The sequence below is a fragment of the Rattus norvegicus genome, chromosome 2, assembly GCF_036323735.1.
Source record: "Rattus norvegicus strain BN/NHsdMcwi chromosome 2, GRCr8, whole genome shotgun sequence".
Lineage (NCBI taxonomy): Eukaryota > Metazoa > Chordata > Mammalia > Rodentia > Muridae > Rattus > Rattus norvegicus.
The window spans coordinates 21890039-21915019 of NC_086020.1; the positions used below are offsets into that span (position 1 = coordinate 21890039).

The 24981-nt window shown below is 36.7% G+C and overlaps 1 protein-coding gene across 6 annotated transcripts in view; it reads left to right on the forward strand.

Moving 5' to 3' along the window:
* Window positions 1–24981, forward strand: part of Edil3 (EGF like repeats and discoidin domains 3) — a 514777-nt gene that overhangs the window by 264435 nt on the left and 225361 nt on the right. For all 6 annotated transcript variants that reach the window (XM_039103424.2, XM_039103422.2, XM_017591169.3 and 3 more), the window contains one exon: window positions 5110–5223. In XM_039103424.2, coding sequence (XP_038959352.1) covers window positions 5110–5223 — 114 coding nt within the window. The remainder of the gene's footprint in view (window positions 1–5109; window positions 5224–24981) is intronic.

Genomic DNA, 24981 nt, shown 5'->3' on the forward strand with positions numbered 1-24981 from the left:
TTCCAGAGCTGTGGGAAATCTGCTAAGGAGAGCTGCAGACAAGGAAAAGAACCCGCCTGTGAGTGAAATGTGTGGCAGTCAGCAAAGCTGGAAAGACAAAACCATCTATGCTCTGTGACATTAGATATAGAGCTACAGGATTTGGATATTGTCTTGCTAGGATTTATTCTGTTTGGGTCCAATATTTCCTCACCGTTCCAAGTCCTCCCTTTTGGCACCAGAATATATATTCTTTGCCACTGTATGTTGAAACTATGTAATTTTATTTTGACTGTACAGATGATTACAATTATGAGATTATTTTGAGTCTCAGAAGAGACTTTAGACTTTGAACTTTTCAAGTGTGTTGTATTGTGGCTGTCAAGTTTATGGACATTTGTGAAGTTGAAATAAAACTTAATGCATTTTGCATTGTGATACAGACAGAAGCCTAACAAGGTACAATTCAAGGGAACTAGAAAATGGTGGTTTGAATTATTAACACTGCCCCATAGGCTATTTGAATGCTTGCTCCCAAGTTCTTTGAACTGTTTCACAAAGACTACAAGGTATACCACTATTGAAAGAGCGTTATTGGGGATAGGAATTGAGGATGCAAAGCCCTAGTTAGCACACTCTGCCTCTTACTTGTGGATCAAAATGTAGATTCTGAGATACTGTCCCCACCTGCCTCCCTGCAATCATGCTCTGTGCCATGGTCACTTAAACTATGATGCTGCAGTAAACTCGCACTTCTGTGACTTGCCTATGTCAGGAACTCTTGTCACAGCACTATAAAAGTAGTTAAGTCATGGATATTTGAATAAATTATCAGTTATTAACAGAGCTTTCATTAATGAATTCCTAAACAATGTTTGGGTTAAGCATAGTCTCTCTTTGCCTCTGTCTCTGTCTGTCTCTCTGTTATATCTAGCTAAATATATGTTTATATACTCTTTGGTTACTGTATGTACTGGCTGGTTTTATGTAATCTCTGTTGCTGTAAAATTAAAATAAATTGCTATCTTTTATCCCGCACTAGATAATGACATCTGGTAGATATCTTCATCTCAGTCAGCAAAGCATCTCACCCGCTTTGCTCTATTCGATATCACACTGCCGATGACTACTCTCTGAGCCTGACAGCAATCTCTCTACCCATCTAGTTTCCAAGGCAGGTTGCCACCTTGCCCGACATACACATCCCAATTTCATGGCAGGCTAACTTGTCTAGCCACTGCATACTTTCTTAATCTTAAATCACCACATGAAAGAACACACAACACAATACCCTCTCATCTAATTGATAATATATAATTTGCCTGTACACATCCATCCCTTAAGAATATTCATAACAACCTGTAAATGTGCAGGCAGGAATCTTTACATCCACCTCCGTGTTCTCTCTGCTGCTCCTCCTCCCTTGCCCGAGTCTCTTCCTCCTCTCTAAAACTTTTCTCCCGCCCATCCTTCCTTCTCATCCAATGACAGGTCTCGTTCTATCTTGTAGCTGCCTTCACCTGCATAATGACATCATCCTACAAATCTCAATTAAGAGAATGATTCTATAAGATTGGGCTGTAGGACATTTTTATACTAAGTGATTGATGGGGTAGAGTCCGTCCCACAATGGGTGAACCCACCCCTGAGATGGTGGTCTTGGGTGCTAAGAAATAGACTGAGCAAGACGTGAAGAGCAAGGCACTAAGTGGCTGCCTTCCATGGCCTCTGCATCAGCTCCTGCTTCCACATTTAGGTCCAACAATGGCCTTCACTCTGGAAGGTCTGCAAAGCCAGGAGCTGCTTCTGTATCCACAGGACTGGATGATTTTTAATTAAAGATGAAAGAAGGATTTCTAGAGAGCTGTAGGTTTTATATTTATGTCAGAAGGAAAAAGAAACTAGGTGTTGATGTCAGAGGATTCCAGTAGCAAGCATCAAAAATAGGCAGTCAAAATATCAGCCTCTTTTCCCTAGGATCTCTTCCTTTGTGGACAGCCATTTGAAGGGCACTGCCCTCTAGAGGACACTCTTCCCCTTCAGTTCATCTTTTCAGAAAACACCCTTACAGACTAGTACAAAAGTGTGTGCCATATTGGGTTACAGATCCAATCCAGTGGACCACCAGCATTAACTGTCATTGCTACCAGCATTTATAGAAAGGCAGGAAATAAATAGAGCACAAGGTAAATGTCTTATATTACCCAGATAAGAAGAATGAACCCTTGAAATTTGTTAAATACTAGACGCAGAAATTCTTGTTACATTTCATGGAAACTCAAACTCATATCTTCCCTACTTTGTTTATTACCTCAACTTTTTCTTCACCAAAAAGCAAAGCAAAACAAAACAAGACAGAAAAAGAAAAAAATGTCATTAGTAAAACAAAAGTGAGTCATGAGATTTTTCTGGAACTTTATGAGCAGCATGGCCATTGGGCGCCAAGCATACAACATGGGAAATAACAAAGCTGTGTGTTTTCAGAAGTCTGTTTTCTGCCTTTATTCGTAATATATTAGGAAATCACTACATATTCTTACAAGGTAATAAGAGTAGCACAGCCTTCTTTATTTGTGAACTGTAAATTTCATAGCGTATGGGAATTTTTATTTGCGAAAAGGAAAAGACTACAGGGTCAAGTACTTCTTAGATACAAAAAAAATTCTCCTTCATTTCACTATATTGAAAATAGATGTGGACATTTTTTCAGAAAATGGTAATGACTTGATCTGTGACAAAAACTAATTTATTATACAGATTTAATTTTCATTTCACTACATTGTATTCCATGAACATTTCTATCTAGTCTTTAATTAAACATGATTTGCTCAAAATGAGGTCAGTTTTCATTTAGACTGCTTGCAATGTTAATCACAGTGCAAATAGCCTTCATCAATGAAAGAGCTACATTACATGAACGCATAAGCGTTTCTGTGTAATTGCTGTCTGCTCTTTAATCCTGCATATTACTAGATAAGTACACATGGGATGATTTGCTAAATTTTCTATTTTATTAAGTATATAATTCATTTATGTGTTTTATGAATATAGATTTGATATATTTTATGTTAAAAAGCCAAGTGTACATTTAATGTGATGAAAAGGTCCTTTGTTGCCATAGTTGGAATATGTCTATAAAACATTTCAAGTTCAACATGCTCAAATCTACTTTCTCCTATCATGTTTTAAACTCTGATTAAAGGTATTGACTTGCTTTTGAAGAATCAGGTAGCTTCAATTGTAACTCGTTTTGTTAATAATTATCAATGTGCACTGAGGTACCTATAGTTGAAAGGTTTAAAAGATTAGTTTTCTCTTTGATTCACAAGCGGATATTGAAAACAGTATTTATTATGCACACATCTGGAATGTTTGATGAAACAGAGAGCAGTGTATATTCATCATTTCTAACATAGAAAACTCCTGGTTATTCTCATTTTTGGTGATGAAACATCCACTTAAAGTTCTGCTAAAAATTAAAGCAGAAACAATGTTGTGGGATATTTGAAACTTAAAATGCTAATATGTAATATCTTCTACTCAATAATGAAATTACATTTTACAAATGTGAATATCAACCTTAAATCAGTCCCTGTGCTGTTGTCCTGTTCAGTCCTGAAGTCCACAGCTGAAAGGCTTCATGAGACTTTCTGGAAGTGTAAGAGCAAACTGCTCCCTCACAGTTCCAAGTCTGCAGTGCTGAAAGATAAGACTGAGTTAGGTCAGGTGCACCAGGCGGTCCTTCCATTCTGTTCCCTTCTTTACTTTATTAGATTCAGAATGCCTGTATACCCTCCCTGTATGGAAGGTCTGCGTGCATGAATGCAATTTTATCCTCCTGCTAAAAACCACCATCCACATCTTCTCTTCATTTGTATTGATAAAACTGTCACCACAAATCATTCTTCAGTACTCCATTTATTCTATATTTCTGTAAATAAAGAAGACAATATTTATATTTTACATTATAAAAAACAAATGAAACTCTCTTAGAAATTAGAAATTTAATTTATCAGCTATCGAGATATGATCATTTAGAAGAAATTTTGATATATATGATATAGAGAAAAACATGTCATAAACTAAAATTTTTAACAAAATGAATGGTACATTAATTTTAATCACATTAAAATTATGTGACATTGTGATAGGATCAGAAGCTTAAAATTTCACGTGATTCCAAAACTACAGTACGATGAAGAGGTGGTTCAGCAATTCAGTGTTTGTTGTTCTTTCAGAAAATGTGACACTCTTCTCTGCACCCATAGCATCAGGCTCATAACTACCTGTAAGTCCAGGAAATCCAATACCTTCTCATAACTGACATTTGTACTATCCACACATGCATGCATGCACATGCATAAATGAGTATGTGCACACACACACACACAGACAAATACACATGAAGAAAAGGTAAAGTAAATCTTTAAAACTCTCAATAATGCTCTCTGTTGTCTAAAATTCACATGGAGATGACAGAATTCACTAAGTGGCTTCGGTTCGCATGGTTTTCCATCATGTATATATAATGATGGTGGAGCAATGGTATGTCCCTCTAGTCACCCTAACTTTAGAAACTCATGAATGAGATTAGAAGATGATCATCATTTACACTTATTATATTTTACATGTAATGAGCTTTAGCTATTAACTCTAATTTGCTTCTAATCAAAGGCAACCTATTTAGAAACTAAAACCTCTCTGTCAGTTGGAATTTTAATGAATTAAGATGAAATGAGACAGTGTTAATTGGCAGTTATTGCTGTAAGAGAGATTTGAGATCTTGTAAGAGAAGCCAATTCATCTCTCCATCGGGGTTAATTTGTTTGATTTAATTCTAAGAATGCACCAAATATTTCCCCAAACTGCTCACATTTATTCTCAGAATTGGGGAATGATTTGGGTCTGTTGGTCTTTGATGTATATACATTCTTATTTCTATTAGAAATTCATTTAATTTGTTTTTTAAGTAAAATGTTGGCTTTGGAGAATTTGCATTATTGAAATGTATGCACATAAACTGAAGGGAATAGGACTCTTCAGGCAATCGATTTAAGATACCTGCATTTTTTAACATCTGCTTATTTGCATCAATAAACAATCTTCTTTTCTTCTTTTTCTCCCCCTCAGATATAAATGAATGTGAAGCTGAGCCTTGCAGAAATGGTGGAATATGTACGGACCTTGTTGCCAACTACTCCTGTGAATGCCCAGGAGAATTTATGGGACGGAATTGTCAATATAGTAAGTGATATTATGTCAGAATATGTGTACACACACGTGATGTTAGTTGTGCAGTGTGCGTTTGTAATGGAGTACGGACCCAAGTTATTATCAGGTGCTTTGAGAATGCATTGAGATTGAAGTAGCTCATTGCATATGTGTTCTTACTACTATGTACCTTCCTGGAGGTATTATTCAGTGCATAGGCATGAGGATGTAATTCTTACAATCGGAAAAGAATGGCAGCGGCTCACACCCAGGCAAATTCTTTCCTAGTTGCTTTTCACTCATCAGCAAGCACGCGTCACTTAGACTTACACCGACAAAAGGAGATGGTTTGCATTGAGCAGCTAATGGGACCAAATAGAGTCAATCACAGTTAACATGCGAAAATAAACAGAATACAGCTTAACTGGCATCTACACAAGCAAGGGTGTTGTTACGTGCAAACTCTTGTCTTCTTCAGACCTATGACAGGAGAGTTCTCAGATGATGAAAATAATGGTAGGATAACCATGTACTCAGAATGCTAATAAAAATGGAAAAATTCTTCTGCAACAGAATTTTAAATGAGAGGTGGAAATGAGAATCACAGGACTATAGTCAAAGGACTAAGGCCTAAGTAAGCAATATTAACAGTAACACTAATGGCAGCCTTTCTAATTACTGGGCATTAAGAAAATTTTATAAATACTTATTTTATATATATTATGCCACCTGCACAGCAGAATAACCAAATGCAAATGCATAGCAAAGATGCAGATTGACTTTCAGATGTAGAAGCTGAGGTTGATATTTAATATGGGTTCCCCAGTTTTCACAATGAAAGTGGCAGAAGCCAGGCCTCTGGCTTTACAGATATTTAGGCTCCTTTAAACTGAGTGACCTTTCTATACACAGATTCCCGTGAATGAACATACAGTATAAGTCCATCCTCCCTCACTGTCTCCTGAAATGGGTTTATAAAAACAAGTTAATATAGGAAAGATAAAGAAGGGGACTTTAATCCTTTCTCTAATTCCTCCATTGTGGACCCATGTTCAGTCCAATGATTGGCTATAAGCTAAAGGGGTTGGCAACCCCATAGGAAGAATAACAACATCCACCAACCAGACACCCCAGAGTTCCCAGGGACTAAACCACCAACCAAAGAGTACACATGTAGTGAGCCATGGCTCCAGCTGCATAGGTAGAAGAGGATGGACCTGTTGGGCATCAATGGGAGGAGAGACCCTTGGTCCTGTAAAGGCTCAATGCCCCAGTGCAGGGGAATGCTAAGGCAGAGAGGCAGGAGGGCATGGGTAGGTGGGTAGGGGAGCATCCTCATAGAATCAGGGGACAGTGATGGAATAGGGGTATTCTGGAAGAGAAACTGGGCAAGGGGATAACATTTGAAATGTAAATAAATAAAATATCCAATAAAAAACAAGGAAGATAAAGGGGAACCTACGTCTCCTTGTCAGCTATGTCTGTAGAGACATGCTTTGCTCATTTTACCATTCATTTCAAATAACTTGGCAGGCCTATTTGGGTGCTATTATTGAGCAGCTACTACTACAAACTAGCCTTACAGCATAAACGCAGTCCTCTTGAGGAACGTAGACATGGTCGAGTGGCCCGGCACCTGTCTTCTTGGGAGCCTTGACCATCAGCACTGGAGAACTAGTCATGTTAACTATTGCTTAAGCCGACTTATTTTGCAAAGTCTAATTAAAAAAATCAAACAGAAACAGAAATGACAACAAAGAAGTCCATGTCACATCTTAAACTTCCTCTGGTTTTGCCTTGCTTTTTATAGAACTGTCCTTCTCAGGCTTAATCTTAAAACAGATTTGTCAATGCAATTAAATGAAGCCTTTCAATCATTAGTGACATAGTACATTTAAAATGTAAAAATATCTATTCGTTTTAGTGAAACAAAATCAAGGTATTTAAGTACAGAGTTAATAAATATAGAAGTAAATATATGAATTATTTATCATAAATTAGGGCTCATTTAGTGTAGCTGTAACGCACTTTTGCTTAATGAGAAATAAATTTATACCTAATCTTATTTTTCATGATTTGATGCACAAATATAAGATTGTCATCTTGCAAACCACTTTTTTTAAGTTTGAGTAAAATGATAATTATTTCAAATATTGAGGATGAGTTCCTTGTTGGGCATGATGGATCATGCTTCAAACCTTAAAATGTAGAATGTAAAGGCCAAAAGTTCTTGAAAAATGTCAAGGTTACCTAATCTATACAGTAAATTCCAGACATGTCAGGATTATATAGCAAGATGCTTCTTATCACCACCACCCCCTGCACACACACTAAAAAGACACATTCCACATTTGACATAAAAATGCCTATCAGGTGTTAAAATTGCCTACTAATAATTTCCAATATATTGTTAGCAGTTGCTTATTAGCTGTATTATAAGTAGGCTAAAGCAAAATAAATAATTTCAAGTTGCACAATGTGTACTTTTCTATTTATTGAGTGTAACATTTGATTAAAGTTTAGTGTTGTTTACTTCTACTGAAACTATCTTTGATTGTACTGAGTATCCTTTAGGTGTTGCTCTAATATTTACTATATATAACAAAAATTCCTCCAATTAAAGTCTTTGTGTAGATTCCCTTTTTAATTTTCAATGACATGCTCAGGAGCCCAAAATGGTATTTCCATAAACAGCCAGGAGAAAAATGATAAGGTTCTGCAATGACAAACCCTTCCTTATGAGAGTAGATGGGTTTTGTCATGTATGTTTAAATGGATGTGATATTTAATTCAGAATAATGCAATGAGAACAGAGAGCATATTAGTTAACTGATCTAAAAATAACTAGACTTTTTTCATCTGTTGCATTTTTTTCTTCTCATAACAGCCATATACATTTTCCTCTTGAGTATTTAAATGTGACATGATTAAATTTCAGGGATGACAGTCAAATGCGTTTTCATCGCTGACACTATTTGTGGAAATTAAAATAGTCACCCAGGGAGCTCTTATAATGTTTAATTCCTGAACACTATGCTAAAAAAGAATTAAGACTCAGATAAGTTGGAGGGGAGGATATATTAAAAACAAAACCTAACCTATTACAGAGAAAAAATAAAGTGATGTTTGAAATGTCAATGATCTAGCTTTCTTTTTTGTCTGTTTGCTCTTTTTTATTGTATATTTTATTTATTTACCTTTCAAATGTTATCCCATTCCAGGTTTCCCTTTCTTAAAACCCCTATCCCATACCCCCACCCCCTGCTTCTGTAAGGGTGCTCCCCGATCCACACACCAACCCACTCACTCCAGCCTCCACACCCTGGCATTTCCCTACATTGGGGCATTGAGCCTTCACAGAACTAAGGGACTCTTCTCCCACTGATGCCCAACAAGGCATCCTCTGCTACATATGCGGCTGCAGCCATGGGTACTCTTTGGTTGGTTGTTTAGTCCATGGGACCTCTAGGGGGTCTGGTTAGTCGATATTATTGTTCCTCCTATGGGTTGCAAACCCCTTCAGCCTCTAACTCCTCCATGGGGACCCGGTGTGCTAAGTCCAATGGTTGGCTGCAAGCATCCACATCTGGTTTGTCAGACTTTGTCAGATCCTCTCAGGAGATAGCTGTATAATGCTCCTGTCAGCAAGCACTTCCTGGCATTGGCAATAGTGTCTGAGTTTGCTGTGTGTAGGAACAAAATGTGTAAATAATTCTATTGAACCTTACTCTAAAAATTCTCCTATGATTATAACAGAAGCTGATATGTGTGGAAATAGTTTGGAAATTAAAATTTAGACTTTTCTATCTTCATTTTTGAGTATCATAACTGGAATGTCCACCAACGAATAAAGTAATAGTTACTAATACCCAAATAGATACAATATCTACATTTTATGTATACATGTGTGAATTTGTTTTTGTGCTACTAGTATAATGAACAGATATATTTCTGTCAACATAGGCTTACTCAGTGAGAAGTGTTTGTTTTATAAATACATGTGGAATGTATTTTGCACCCTTAACCCTACATTGATGACCTTGTGGAGATGAATTTTTAATGACAAACAGTTTGATAAACTACATCTTTTTACCAAGGATCGTATGATAATGCTGATTTTCATTTTAGATGTCATTGTATGTCAAGTACTCTTCTAAGTCATTTATAAAATGTCTCACTTAATCCTCTCAGAGCTATTTGAAATAGGTTCTATCTATTTCTAGTTCCACTTTACTGAGAAAATTGACCTAGTGAGTTATTAAGTAATTTCCTTAGGGATGCATGGATAGCAAGCTACTCTTTGTCCTGAATCCCAGCTAGCTGCAGCTGTATACCTGCTATCCTACATATGACACGGTCCTGCCAATCATGGAACAATAGAATGAGTGTCAAACCACATAGGCTCAAGCGCTTGCATTTGAAAAGTGACCTTAAGCAGTGGTGGCAACACAGGAGGAAAGAACACAGGCTTTACATTCAACTAGAACTGGAATTAAATTTTTCACTTCTACCCTTTCTTTATACTGTGAACAAGTTAGTTGCTCCTCTTGTGCTTCCCATTCCTCGTCTAGAAATGAATTTATACTAATGGCAGTATATTATTAGCATATATAAAATATATTTGTAATATATGATATCAATAAATACCTGAAACTATCTCACGAGGATTTCCTTAGTTATTAAAAATTACAATAACAATGAACCCTTGAGTATCTGTATATGTGCATGCTGTAAATGTGTTTAGTCTCAATGTTTGTTACTTACTCAAACAACTCACCTATGTTTAATAACTGAGTATATTTGATTGAGAACACTATTTAGAGAAGTCAATGATAACGCCTAGAAGACATAATTTTAAGGAGCATAAGGCAAGAAAACCCTGAGACATCTCCATGTTTTCAGGATGAATACTCATAAACCCAACTAAAGATCCTGCAGAAGACAGCTCTTGCCAACTTTCTCCTTCCTTCTTCTTTAAAATATGAGGTCATCATGTTTTCTAAACATGAAACCCCTAATTACTCCTTGTGTTTATTTGTCTATGGTTATTTTCAGCTGTCATTGTTCTTTATTTAAATACCCAATATATGACAAACTAAACCAGTATATGTGGAGTTAAGGATGTGGTACCTTCTGACATGTTAAAGATATGTATATATTTTGGCCTATAATACAAGGCTCTCAAGAAATCTGGCAGTGAAAACTCATGCAGAGATAGACAAGGCCATGTAATCTCAGGCATATCTTAAGCATAAAATGGCTGAACTATGAAAGCTGAGAATACTATAGGTTAGGAGGTCATGATATGTGAGGGCTAGAGAAAGGTAAAAGATATACATAGAATCACAAAGATCTGAAGAGCAAGTAGGTATTAGAGTAACTAGAAATAAGAAGAATATAGTATTTCAAATAGTTAGATTTTAATGTTTTTATCTAGAAGAAATGATAATTATCTGAAGATATATATATTTATATATGTGTATATATATTTAACTTGATTTAGACACCATACAATATATGTATATATTAAACATCAGGCCACATTTTAAGAGTATGTACTTTTCACTTTTAATTTTCCATTTAAAATGGTTTTTAAAATAAATTTTATTGAAACTTGTATTCTATATTTGAGAAATGTTATATTTCTCTTTTGACTTTGGCTTATTTAACCAGATACCTCATTCTTATCAATTTCCCTGCAAGTGACATAAATTACTTCTTCCTTATGGCAGAATAAAAGTTCGTTGTTTATATATTATCCAGTACATATACTGCTTTCCCTATCCAGTTTTCTCTTGGCAGATAAATAGATCAATTCCATAACTCAACTCTTGTGAACACTGAAACATGGATATACATGTGGTCCTGTGGTATATTTACTTATACACCTTCAAGTCTATTCCTTGGAACAGTATGGCAGGATCATGTGATAGCTCTGTTCTTACGAACCTGAAAAACATTTGTAAATCCACCAATCATGTGTATAAGACTTCTGTTCCCATAAAACTGTAGCAGCATTTGTTGTCGGCAGTTTCCTTGATAATAACTACTATGGCTAAAGTGAGCTAGAATACAGAAATATTGGGAATACTTAGGAAGAAGAAAGTTACCAACAAGAGAAGGGACAAATAATTAGAAAGAGTAATGGGTACTAAATATAATAAATATATAATGGAAAAATCTATAATTAGACAAATTAAAGGTATATTTTAAATATACATTTCATATAAGAAAGTTTTTTTTTAATCATTCCTGATTGGAAAAAATTAGATAATAAATAAGAGCAAACGAATCTGAATAAATTTAAAGTATGTGATTGAATAAACTAGTAACAAATGTTTCCTGGACCATTTTGGCATGCCTATATAGATATGAGATTTATAACATCTGTGAATCAATTAATTTGTTCTCCAATTACATCAAGCTACCTTCTTTCTAGGGAGCGGCAATAGTCAGAATGGAATCAGTCTTGACTGTCATGCATGGTGCTGATTAATGGTGGGAAATAAGAACATAGAGTCTGATTAATAAAACGGACAAACAGGAGATGCTATGACACAGGCATGAGAGAAGAAATATTTTAGATGAGACCAAAATAGTTTTTCGCTTGGAAAAGGAAAAGGGAGACTAGTGGAAATGTGACGTTCATTAAAACGGTATACCAGAAAGCTTACCTCAGCATTGACATTGTGATCATGGAATTGCCTGGTGTTACCTGTACTGAAAGAACCAGTCATACCAGTCAATGGTTGCTTTAGGTGAGGTGTCCTCTGTGTCAACATCCACATCACAGAGCTGGACAATGACAACGGACAAAGGCGAATGAGGCTTATTTTGTGCCATGAGATGCAGTATACGCACAAGAATGGTTTTGGTTTTCACTGGAGCTCTACTCTTTCTGCTTCAGCTCCATCAAGAAGAGCTTGTCCTATACCAGCATTAACTGGCATGAGAGATCCCGTTGAGAAGCCAAAGAGTGCAGTGGCCACGGTTTATACTGGCTAGGTTTCAAACTCCTCTCATAACAAATTGCAGAATAAGGACCCCTCAAAGGGCCAGAGTCCTGTTCCCTGGAGAGCAGAAGACTCATATCTTAAAGAAGTGGAATTTACAACATTGAGTACAGCTTAACTTAATGACCAGATGGCCACAACATGATCTGTAAGAGAGCTGTAAAGTCAATATATCCCAAGACTTAGTCCTGTGTACAGGGGCAGACTCAGAACCATCAGACTTCTGCAAGGCTCACATAAGATATGTTCGCTAATAAATTTCACATCCTATAATATGTATTGTTTAAGAAGAATAACCTACATAGGCCCAAATTTCACATCCTATAATATGTATTGTTTAAGAAGAATAACCTACATAGGCCCTTTTCTTTGACAATCTAGAATTTTATGGTACTAATAGAGTGTAACGTATCCTAATATAATAGAAATATATAATATTATATGAGCCCTGGTAACATGTAATCAAAAAGTTTTATTTGGAGTCATGATGATTATGGCTGGTAATATTTTTGCATTAAAAATTATCATATAAACTAGTCTTTTGTGACTCTTAGGAACTTAATATATAAAATTTAAATGTTTGAAATGTAAATACTTAACTATAACAAATATTAAGGAGAAACAGTGATAACCATTCACAATTAGTAACAGTTTTATTCCTGTTATGTTACAGAAACTTGTAAGATTGTTAAATATTTATTTTTGTCTTTGTAAATATCACCTAATTTAATTTAGTTTTACTCTATTTTGCTTGAAATACTAATATAAGGATTAACCCAGAACTCCAACAACACAGGAGAAAGACCATTAATCTCAGGTTGGCTACTTTTGTGAACATAAGGGAAAAAACTGTTATGGACCATATACAATATTTCCTCAGCATTAACCTTTACATAAAGAAAATCCAAAGTACATACAATTTTATATCATTACATATATTACTTTTTACTTTTCACTTATTTGAAACAGTCCAGAGGTTAAGAAAAAAGTAAAAAAGTCACAAACGGAGCACTGTGAGAGTGCATCAACAGCCCTCAAGGCAAGAAAGGATTCCAGCATCCCTGCAAGGTGAGATCTCTGCAATAAACACGCACGGAAATGACCTGAGGGCAACACTCAGTTGGATTTGCAATGCTGACACATAAGTTCCATCTTCAATCAGATGCCTCTGGGTTTGAGTTTCTATGTTACCCCCATAGATTTTTGCAGACAATCAGACTTAAAAAGTTACCTGCTGTTCCTTAAAACGATAAGGAAGTAAAAGAGAAACAAATATCAGACACTTGCTTGCCTAGACTTTCTAGGATTCATCAAACATCTCTAAAATATGGAATCTTCTTTTCATTTCTTCCTAGCTTACAATTTGGCTTGCAAATAATGAAACATCATATGCTAACTTTAAATTTTATTTTTGTTAGTTATTTTACTTGTTTCATTTCAAATGTTATCCCCCCTTCCCAGTCTCCCCTCCACAAACTTCCATCCCCTTCCTCCTCCCCTGCTTCAATGAGGGTACTCCCCCAACCACTCCTTCCTGCCTCACCATCCTAGCAATCCCGTACTCTGGGGCATCCAGCTTCCACAGGACCAAGGGGCTCCTCTCCCATTGATGCTAGATAAGACCATCCTCTGCTACATATGTGGCTGGAGCCATGGGTCTCTCCACGTGTACTCTGGTTGATGGTTTAGTCCGTGGGAGCTCGGGGTGGGAGTGGGGGGCGTCTAGTTGGTTGATATTGCTGTTCTTCCTCCCTTCATCTCCTTCAATCCTTCCCTTAACTCCTCCATTGGAGTCTCCGTGCTCAGTCTGATGGTTGGCTGCGAGGATCCGCATCTGTATTGGTAAGGCTGTGGCAGAGCCTCTCGGGGGATAGTTGTACCAGGCTCCCGTCAGAAAGCCCTTCTTAGGATCATAGCATCTGCGTTTGGTGTCTGTAGATGGAAGGGATCCCTAGGTGGTAATATTACTCTATCATTACATTGTATATGTCTTGAAATTCTAAGTTAGCCTTTTATTTACTCTCTAAGCTAAATTATACTCTTATGTTTCCCAATTCAAAGACAGATATAAAAGATACATAGAGGCGAGGAGTTTGTGAATAACCTAACTGTATTTAGTGGTCATTAAATGTCTAGCTTTGGTCGTTCAATTACATAGATAGATAGATAGATAGATAGATAGATAGATAGATAGATAGATAGATAGATAGATATGTATGCATAATATATGTAAATAATATATAGCCTACTTATTTATACAAAAATATATATTGCAAAGTCTACTTTTCTCAGATTAAAATATGAATTATTTCACTTATCATTTGGACTCTCACCATGTGAAAGTATTAAACATTTTAAAGCATGTGCAATATCAAAAGTGAAAATATTACACAAGAAAAATATTTTTAAAAAAGTTCTTCCAGGTCTAGAAGACTGTGACCTGATTAAAATATGATTTGTTTGCCAGAATTTAACCACTAAACCTTGACATTGTACATTATGCTCTCTTCATAGTGACAGCACATAGGACTTGAACACATAGGACAAACTTAGGTCCTGATGAATAATGTGAGCCTGAAAGAGTTAATTTCAAATGAGAAATTATGCCCAAGCCCAAAATGATTTCCTATGTTATCTCAACTATCAGATATTCATAGATATTCATGACTTTCTCAGAATGAGAAAAGAAATATATTGTCCCCAATGTTTCCCCCAATAACGATAGCATTATTTGTTGAGTTCCCAAAGGTTTCCATTGGGTGCAGTAAACTTTGCCTGCAACCTGGAGCCAATTTGGCAATTGCAGAAGCAACATGCAGGACTCCTACCCAAGGTTTTCTGTGGCTCCGTATGCTTCGAAGGGACTATGTTCAGCAGAATGTAACGCAAAGTTTGAAGACCAAGTGTGCAGTTCTGAAAACAGGGCATCTGCTTCTGCATCCGCTGAGAGATGCACAGACACAATAGACTTTTCTGCCTAGGCATGTGGAATTTGCCAGTGTAATTAGAACAGCTGAGGGAAGTCGGGCTGCTAGTTATTGAGGCGTGGGTGGTTGCTCAGAGATCGTTAGGTGATACAACTCAGAGAGACCAGAGCACCCTATTTAGATTAGGAACACCCTTTCAACTGAGAAGGATGTCTCTTTCCTTCACACATAAACTAATTCAAGTCTTTCTTCTATACCACAGACCTAAAAAAGACCTAACTACATTTTCTATGGATTGGACCTGTTGTCTAACCATAAAGAAAGTATTGCTATACATATGTACTTTTTCTTTTTCTCTTTATTAATCATTTTGTTTACATTTCTAATGATATCTGCCTTCCAGGTTTCACTTCCAACTCTCCCTCCCCATCCATGCTATCTCCTCTTTGCCTCTATGAAGGTGCTCCTCTACCTACTTATCCACTCCTGCCTCCCCCTACGATGGGGCATCAAGGACCAAGGACCTTCCTTCTCATTGATGCCAGATAAGGCCATCCTCTGCTACATATGTAGCTGGAGCTATGGGTCCCTCCATGTATACTCTTTGGTTGGTGGTTTAGTCCCTGGGAACTCTGGGTGGTTCTGTTACAGTTGATATTGTTCTTCCTATGGGGTTTCAATCCCCTTCAGCTCCTTCAGTCCTTCCCTGGTGTGGCTGTCCTTAGGCGTGAGATTTCTGAGCTCCTCACGAAAGTGTAAGAACAGCAGAAACAGCTTCAAGACCAAGACCAGAAACTGCTAGCGCAGATCCAGATCATAGGTGAGCAAAACACATGGTTGGCAGAGCTGAAACAAAAGCTCTGAGAAGTCATGGAAAGTGCAGTAGGAACATCCTCACTGTCTGGATAGAGTAAGTAGTCTCCCCGGAAATGAAGGAAGGCAACAGAAACCTTAGATTCTCTTAAGAAATCAAATGACTTTGGAAAAGAAAATAAGTTGGAATATGGTTCTAGCTCCAGAGGAAGATGTCTATGGCTGAGATTTAAGTAGTTACTCTTGTTAGGATATTGGAGCAATATGGCGTCCCTTAGGCTTCCAGGACATCAGACACAACTTACACTTGGCTCTTGTGGTGGGCATCCTTCGAGATTCTCTGGTGAAGCAGATGCACAGAACCTTCTTACCTTGCAATAGATTTGTCCTAATCATACCCATTCTATCTTGTTTGGTAGGGCAGGGCAAGGGGGATGTTTGTCTAACAGTGCTCCTGTGCAGGTGATGTGTTAAGTTTGTTTCTGCATATATGCATATTACATACAGATTTTAAACAAACCCATTCTTGACAGACTAAAAGTTAAGTTTAATACATAAAATGCCCTGTTCACTTGAAAGAAAAAAATCTTTTTTTAGAAAAAGACATTATCTTGTTTGTTTATTTGTTTGTTTTACTTATTTAAAAAAAAGGTTGATATCTTATTTGTTATAAGTGACCTTTGTCAGGAATGTCTGAAACACTGTTGAAACTTTGGTTTTGAAGCAATGGGCAATGGAAAGGACTGACTGTGTTGGCTACAGTAGCGACTATTTTTATAAACGACTGGCAAAGGGTGTTTCCAGAAGTTAGACACATGATTTCCATTTTCTCTGGGGCCATGTTCGCCATCTGCATGAATGGATGCCTGCATTGCTTGCCTGCCTCACATAGCTCTTGCACTGGTGTTCATCTTGAATCTCTATACTTCTCCACATGTTAGAGCTGTTCCTTCATTGACTTAAGCACTCAGTGTCTTCCTGCTCAGCAGCTTGCCTGTAGGGGGAGAATTGTGCCATTTAACCTCCAGTTTTACAGGCTCAAGAAACTGTTAACATCCATCGCTGTATCTCTTCTCTGTAGGGTTTAGGTACAGTGGCTAAGACAGAACCTCAAATCCAAGGCTCTCTGTAGACATGAGACCTCTGAGAATTAGTCATGATCTGACTCATTTCTGTGCTCAGGAGTCAACCATGACTTAATATGGACCCAACTGAGAGAAATGTTAATTGAAGAAAAATGTACCATGAAAAAACATTTCATTTCATGATCCAAGTGAAGCTATTTAATACCACTTTCAAGCTCTCATTACAACTCTGAACAGAAGCTTTAGCCTTGTTTGCACTCCTGTTTTGAGCTTTTAACAGGAAAAGTGCACCTTGCACTGTTCAACCTTCTGAGTGGTCCATGTTTAACAATCTCCAAACTGTATACAGTGATTCTTTCTCCTGGTTGTATATTTGAAGTATTCAACTATTACTGTCCAATTTTTAATTTTGTACTAAATTATGTAGCTTTGTTTTTTTAAACATCTGTTGATTTGGACTTTGTTTATTTATAGTAAATGTAGATATGAGATAGCAAAAACTCTCCCTCTGCAGGTGAAAGCTGCCACCTGTGGAAAACTAAGGTTTTGTTAAACCCCACAGTGAAAGAAAAGCACAAGGTTGTAATCCATCCAACATGACATGTAATGCATCCTTTAGGTTACTTTTACCAAGTGACACTCTCCTACCCATTCTTAGCATTTTTCCTTTGTGATTCTGCCCTTGGGTTTTGTTCAAGTCTCTATCAGACCTTGAAAGTCCATCTACAGTGCAGTATGTCTTCAGTGAGGGGCTGTAACATGGCATCTAAGTGTTTCAGGGTTTGTTGGTAGAATAATTTAAAATAAACCTTCTCCTAAAAAGAACAGTAATGTATTAATAATATATAAAACAATATATTAGTAATTATATATCAATAGCTAAATAACTATTAAAACACTTCTTTAAACATGTTCATTAAAATTCATCTATTAATAAAAATTATGGATGTCTGAGATAAGGTTACCAAGAGAGGAAGTGACAAGTTTTAAGTACATGAGATTGCGTATGACTAATTGTAAAGGTGGTTTTTATCTGAAAAAGTGTGTGTGTGTTCGTGTGTGTTTGTGTGTGTGTGTGTGTGTGTGTGTGTGTGTGTGTGTGTGTGTGTAGAAACATAATCTGTAGATCTCAGCTCAGCACTTAGAAAGTAGAATTAGGAAGTTCAATAGTTCATTGTTGCCCTTGGTTGTATATATCGTGAGTTCAAGCCACTGTGTTCAAATGACATCCTGTTTCAAAAACTCAAAATCAAAACAAAATAATAATCAGAAAAATGAAAGAAGAATTAACTAAAAAGGACGTAGGAAATAATGTTTACAGAAGAGTTGGTCAATAAAATAGAGCCTAAGAGAAGAAATTTTTCATTCAAGATCAAGCCATTAATGGCCCTTATATGACTGTAATTTGAGGTAGAGAAGAATTCGGGATAGAAGATAGAGCAGGCGTTAGTAAGAAACAAAAACCAAAGAGAACCATGTTAAGGGACATGCCACTTTGAGCATATTTTAAACTCTAAAGAGCCACTAAAGCAGCTAAGGTCCTAAAAATAAATTTCATAATAGTCACCTGAATAGCTTTATTTGATCAATAATGCACCTTCTTTTTAGAACTCTAAGGGAACAGACATAAAATATCCAACGTAAAAGTAAATTGAACTCAAGGAGTATGGTTCTATAAAAAGAATGAAGCCAGCACAAAGTCAGTAAGTGCAATTCTAAACTTCAAGAAAAACTGGAGCAGGGCAGAAAATAAACTATTCTGACAAGAAAAAATGGAAAGAACAAGAGTCATATACAGAAGCCTATAAATACATGGCACTATTATCTAACCCCCAAACACCCAGAATGGAAAACACAGCTCTGAACTCAGAGAAATTCCAAAATTCACTTTACATTCTCTCTAGTACATGCAAGCAGACTAAAATTTGATTATATCTATTAGATGACTATTATCTATAAATAACACTTCATATTTATTTGCCAAATAGTACCTAATAATGGCAACTCCTTTTCCAATTGAATTATCCCTCTATTCCAGTACAATTCATAGTCATTTTTATTTTTCTTTTTTGTTATTTTTGAGATTATAATATAACAACATTGTTTCCTGCTATTTCTTACCTCCTAATCCTCCCACCTGCCTTCCTCCTTATTCTACAAATGCTTGGCCACATTTATTTACTAATTTGTAATATATGTATACATATATATATATATATATATATATATATATATATATATAGTGTCAGAACTTTTTGGTGGGGAGATATAACACAAGTCTGCTCTCCCCAGATAGAAATGCCATGACAGACAAAAGTACAGATACCACCAAAGTCTAACATAGTGAATCAGTGAGTTTTATTGGAGTTACTTACAGAAATATGGGTGAGGATTTATGTACAGGTACAGAAATGACTCAAAGAGAGCTACATCATCCTGGCCAACCTGAGCACTGGTGACAGTTCACAAAACCTGAGAAGCTGGAGCACACTGCAGAGCCTCCAGTCAGCTCAATGAGTTAGAGTGTCTTTTCCAAGCTACTTGGTTTGTCTGAATCTCTTCCAATCTGTTCCATTGTTTCAGTGTATCTTCTAAGGCAGCTGATCTATACTCCAAAGTTTACTTTGAAGTTCACCCTGTTTGAATCTTCCTCTCAGCATTTATCACTCATTTTGGCAGAGTGAGGCTTCATGAGTCTGGGATTTCCTGAAACTGGTTGTTGACCTTCCTGCTTAAGGAACAGGATGGAATGTTTCAATAGCCAAGGAAACAGTTACAGAAAGCTTGGCTTGTCCTTATAATGTTATTTGTTATTAGGGCTGACCATATGGCACTAGAAAAGCAATTGGTTTGCTTTTCCCTGTGGAAGACTACTTCTGTGACTCCCAGCTCTCCTTAGTCATCCCTGACTCTTTATGTGTGGTTGAGGTCTCATGGGCATTTCCCTGTACAGTTTTGTGTCATACCAAGCTCATGTGTGAATACTCATGTTAGTGACATTTTGTGGTTGTAGATTCTGGTTTAACAGATCATAAGCACCATCTTGAAAGCATCACTAATTACATTATTGGTCCTATTCTTCTAGATGATTTTCACTTTTGATTATCCCATGAGTCAGCAGTTTATGACCTTAGCCCCTTAATTTTTCAGAAAATAGAGCAAGTACTTTTTTTATGTAGCAAGGAATTCTGTGATCTTTTTACCTTTGTAGGCAGCACAGACAATAAGCTACCTTGGCGAGATATGGCTCTGAGGTCATCAAGCCCACCACATGTTGGCCTAAACGAGCTCTATCCCAGGCTGATCTTGAATTTGAGAATCTGTCTGCCTTTGTAAGATTTAAGAATAAACTTGGCTGGGTAAAATATTGCCCCGTGATAACCATTCCCCACATCTCTTTATCTCATTTTTAAATATCTTTCTAACAAGGTAGCTTATATTATAGCTGCCTCTGGTTTTTTAGGTATGTGAAGCCTCTTAATATAATTCATATTGCATCCATATATTTTTCATAGTTGAGAAATTATATATTCTTGAACTCATGTTTTCAGAGCTCTTTCCTACAGCCTTAAGAACTGTCCTGAAGGTTGCAACATTCACCATTTTTGGTGAGGAACACCTGACACAACCTCATTTCCCAGACTTGTGTTCTTTCTAATTTTCATGGCAGGGAGAACATCTCCCAAAGGGGGAAAATAAATTGTGAAAACTATTATACAAGCAAGCACCATTTCCACAAAACCTGTCAGCACTCTTAGAGATCTACACCCTGCTGGCTCGGCTCCATGCTCCGGGAGTGGTAACTGTGTCCTGCTCTCTCCTCCACATGGCAGAACACAGAGCATCACCTCAAGAATAACCAAATGCAGATCACAGTGGAGGAGGAATTCCACATCTATAATTTTTTTATGTTTACTTATTTTATGTGCATGAATGATCATGTGCTTGTGCTCCATGTGGCACAGGAGTCAGAAGAAAAAGTGGTTGTGAACGACCATGTGCATACTGGGAATTTAACTCAGGTCCACTACAACAGCACCCAGTGCTCTTTACCATTGAGCTATCTCATCAGCATAGTAAATATCTTTCTACTTAATATTTTTTAACAGCTCTTTTTATTTTTTATTGAATATTTTATGTATTTACATTTCAAATGTCATGCCCTTTCCCACTTGCCCCCTTTCTGATCCCTGCTCCCCCTACTGATATGAGGATGCTCCTCATCCCACCCACCCACTCCGTCCTCCCTGCCCTGGCATTCCCCTACACTAGGGAAACAAGCTTTCACAGGACCAAGGGTTTCTCCTCCTATTGATGCCAGACAAAGCCATCCTCTGCTATATTCTACTGGAGCCATGGGTCCCTCCATGTGTACTTTTTGATTGGTGGTTTAGTCCCTGAGAGCTCTTGGGCATCTGGATGGTTGATATTGTTGTTCTTCCTATGGGGTTGCAAACCCTGTCAGCTCCTTCAGTTCTTTCTCTAACTCCTCCATTGGGATCTCTCTGCTCAGTCCAATGGTTAGCTGCAAGCATCCTCATCTGTAACAATAAGGTTCTGGCAGAGTTTCTCAGGAGACATCCATATCAGGCTCCTGTCAACAAGCACTTCTTGGCATCAGCAATCAGCAGTAGTGACTGGTTTTGGTGGCTGCATATGGGATAAATCCTTAGGTGGGGAAGTCTCAATGGCCTTTTCTTCAGCTTCTGCTCCATTCTTTGTAGCTGGATGTCCCTTAGGCAGAAGCAATTCAAGTGTTAAAATATTGAGAAGGGTGGGTGGCCCCATCCCCCAACGGGGTGTCTTACCTAAAATCTGGATATGGTCTCTACAGGTTCTCCCACCCCTTTGTTGGGCATTTCATCCCTATATTGGGCATTTCAGCTAATCTCATAAACCATGTTGGGTCCTGGGAGCCTCTTGCTTTTCTAGCATCTGGGACTTGCTAGTGGCTACCCCCATTTCCCCATCCCCCATTGCTACACACCTCTGTTCAAACTCCTGACCCTCTGTATACCATTCCTGTCTCCTCTCATACCTGATACTACTCGCTTTTTTTCTCACACCCCTCCTTTCTTCATCCCAAGTACCTCCCACCTTCTACCTCCTGAATGTCCCCCTTCTATGAAGGACTGAAGCATCCATATTTTGGTCTGCCTTCTTCTTGAGCTTCATATTGTCTGTGAATTGTATCCTGGTTATTCGAAGCTTTTGAGCTAATATCTACTTATCAGTGAATGCATACCATGTGTGTTCCTTTATGACTGGGTTACCTCACTCAGGATGATATTTTCTAGTACTATCTGAGGACCCAGCTATACACAACTCCTGGGCATATATCCAAAAGATGCTCCAATCTATAACAAGGACACATGTTCTACTATGTTTATAGCAGACTTATTTATAATAGCCAGAAGCTGGAAAGGACCCAGATGTCCTTCAGGAAAGGAATGAATACAGAAAATGTGGTACATTTACACAATGAAGTACTACTCAGCTATTCAAACAATGACTTCATGAACATTTTTATCAATTTTAAGTAATTAATTTAGGCTTAAATATAAAATTAGGTATGGTTTTGAATTTTTTCAAATACTAGATTCACTTAAACCTAAACATGCCTAATGTACTATATATTTTCCAAATCTGTGTTTATGTCAATTACTTAGACTTTGTTTAATAAAGTTAATTTACATGGACACAAGTATAAAGTAATAGTGATTGGCTATCTAACAATTCAGGCTTTTGCAAAGGCTTTATAACTATAATTATGCTCATGCCAAGGAAAATATAAAAATATATAAAATGTGATCTTTGATACAAAGACATTTGAAATGTTGCTGTTGTGACCTTTGTGTGACATCTATGATTTGTGGCAAATAGAACTACCCAATTTACCTGACTAAAAAAATGATCATTTTCAAGTTATTAATAAACCAAAACTATAAAGAAAACTGGGGCATTGATTAGCTTTGTGCCTTGCACTTCTCTTTCTCCATGATCAGTTCTATGTCAAATAATATGTCAGAAATTTTTGTTCACTTAGTATTATTTCATTTCTTTTCTGTACAAATGATGACTTCCATTTATTGAAATTTCTCAATTTGACAATATTTGCACTTAAAGCGGCTTTTCCTAATAAAGGTTCAGTAGAGCACCATGTTGTCCATGAAGATGTTACTAACAACACAGAGTGACAATCAATTTTTAAGATTTATCTGAGTAGCAAAAAGAATTCATAGGCACTTTTAAACTGCTTTCTTAGCATGCAAAAGTACCAGTTGTGTTTTGATGTTTTTTTAACGCATTTAATTGTTAGAGAAGTGTGACAGTTTCTTCTACATGCTTCTTTGAGCTCATTAGTTATGCAAATATTGACATGAAGATAGTATTAATTGTATCATTATAGTGCTTGGCATAGTTGTTATAAAAATGTTAATAAACTATGTTCTGTGAGTCACAGTGATATTTTATCTTAAAATCAGTTTTAAGCAGTATGCAAAATGTTTTACACTGAAATTAATATGCCAGCATGAAAGGGAATAATGTTTGTCTGTGGCACATCAATACTAAAAGAAACCTATTAAAAACCTCTTACCCATGTTACATGGAGGGAAGTGACCTCTGGGAACCTGTTGAAATTGTATTCACTTTTTTCTCATTGAAATCAGAGGGTATCAGAAAAATACTTAGAAACATAAAATTATCCTTTATTTCCTTCACTTTATAAAGTGAGTTTACCTAAATTCACTACACGTAACATATCATCAAAGACCATACACATAATATATACTTATTACCATGTAAGGGCTACCTGTGTCTTCCTTGTCTCAGGTGTGCCAAATCTTGCCTTGAATCTCAGTTTCCCAGGAATAAGCATCTCCCTACCACTACATCAACTAAAATCCACAATTGAGGAGGAACTAAGATTTCTGTGAATATCTATATCTATACCTATTATATATATATAGATAGATGTGAGAGAGAGAGAGAGAGAGAGAGACAGAGACAGAGAGACAGAGAGAAGGAGAGAGAAAACACAGGGACACACAGAGGTGAGGGAAAGGAAGAGAGAGAAATTAAGAGCAAAACATTCTCTATTATAATTGATGAAAAATGAGAAAGAGACAAAGGCTTAAATGTATGAGCAGAGAACTACTTAATCCAAATTAAACTGAAGTTTTAAAAGGAAAAAACTGGAATATTTCTCATGTTAGTCTTACACTTTTTTAGCAACATAAAAATGAAAGACAGCCACTGTTTTATATTAGTTTCAGCTTCTCTATTTCCAAAATTATATACAGTTTTTGGAATCAAACTGACTGCCCAGCCTAGTAATGTTGTAACAAGGCTGCTTTTCTTACTGGATGAAAAGATTTTCTTCTTTAAAATTCCACCTTAACGACGTAGTACAAGATAGTGTTTCAGTTAGTAATTCTTGTTATTCGTTAGTCATGTTTGTGAAAATTGAGGATAAAAATGTACTTCCTAAAGGACTATAAGATGTGTAGGTAACTGTAATTAATTCACTAATTTTATATTTATTTTAAAAATTGTAATCTCAGATGATGAGCTTTGCATATGCATTGAAGTGAAGATAGTAGAAAATAGGACTACAAGGGGTGCTCCATTCTTGTGCACGTAAATGTTTTAAGGAGCAGTGACTTATTTGTTCCAAGAATGTTATGTAAATTAAATAAATCCTACTGGAAAGAAAACTTGACAACCATAAAAAGAAGTTAAGATGCAAGGTGCATGATAAATAGTGATAACGGCTCGGCAATTATGAATGGCCTTCCATTCTGTTAGTGCACAGGAATGCATGGTCTGTGCGGCAATACTGCAAACAATCACCTCCACAATTCATTCTGTGCCATTTTGATAAACAAAAGGAAATGCTCAGTCATAATGGGCTTTCTTATATGAAGAAATATGAAAATGGTCCCCTCTATA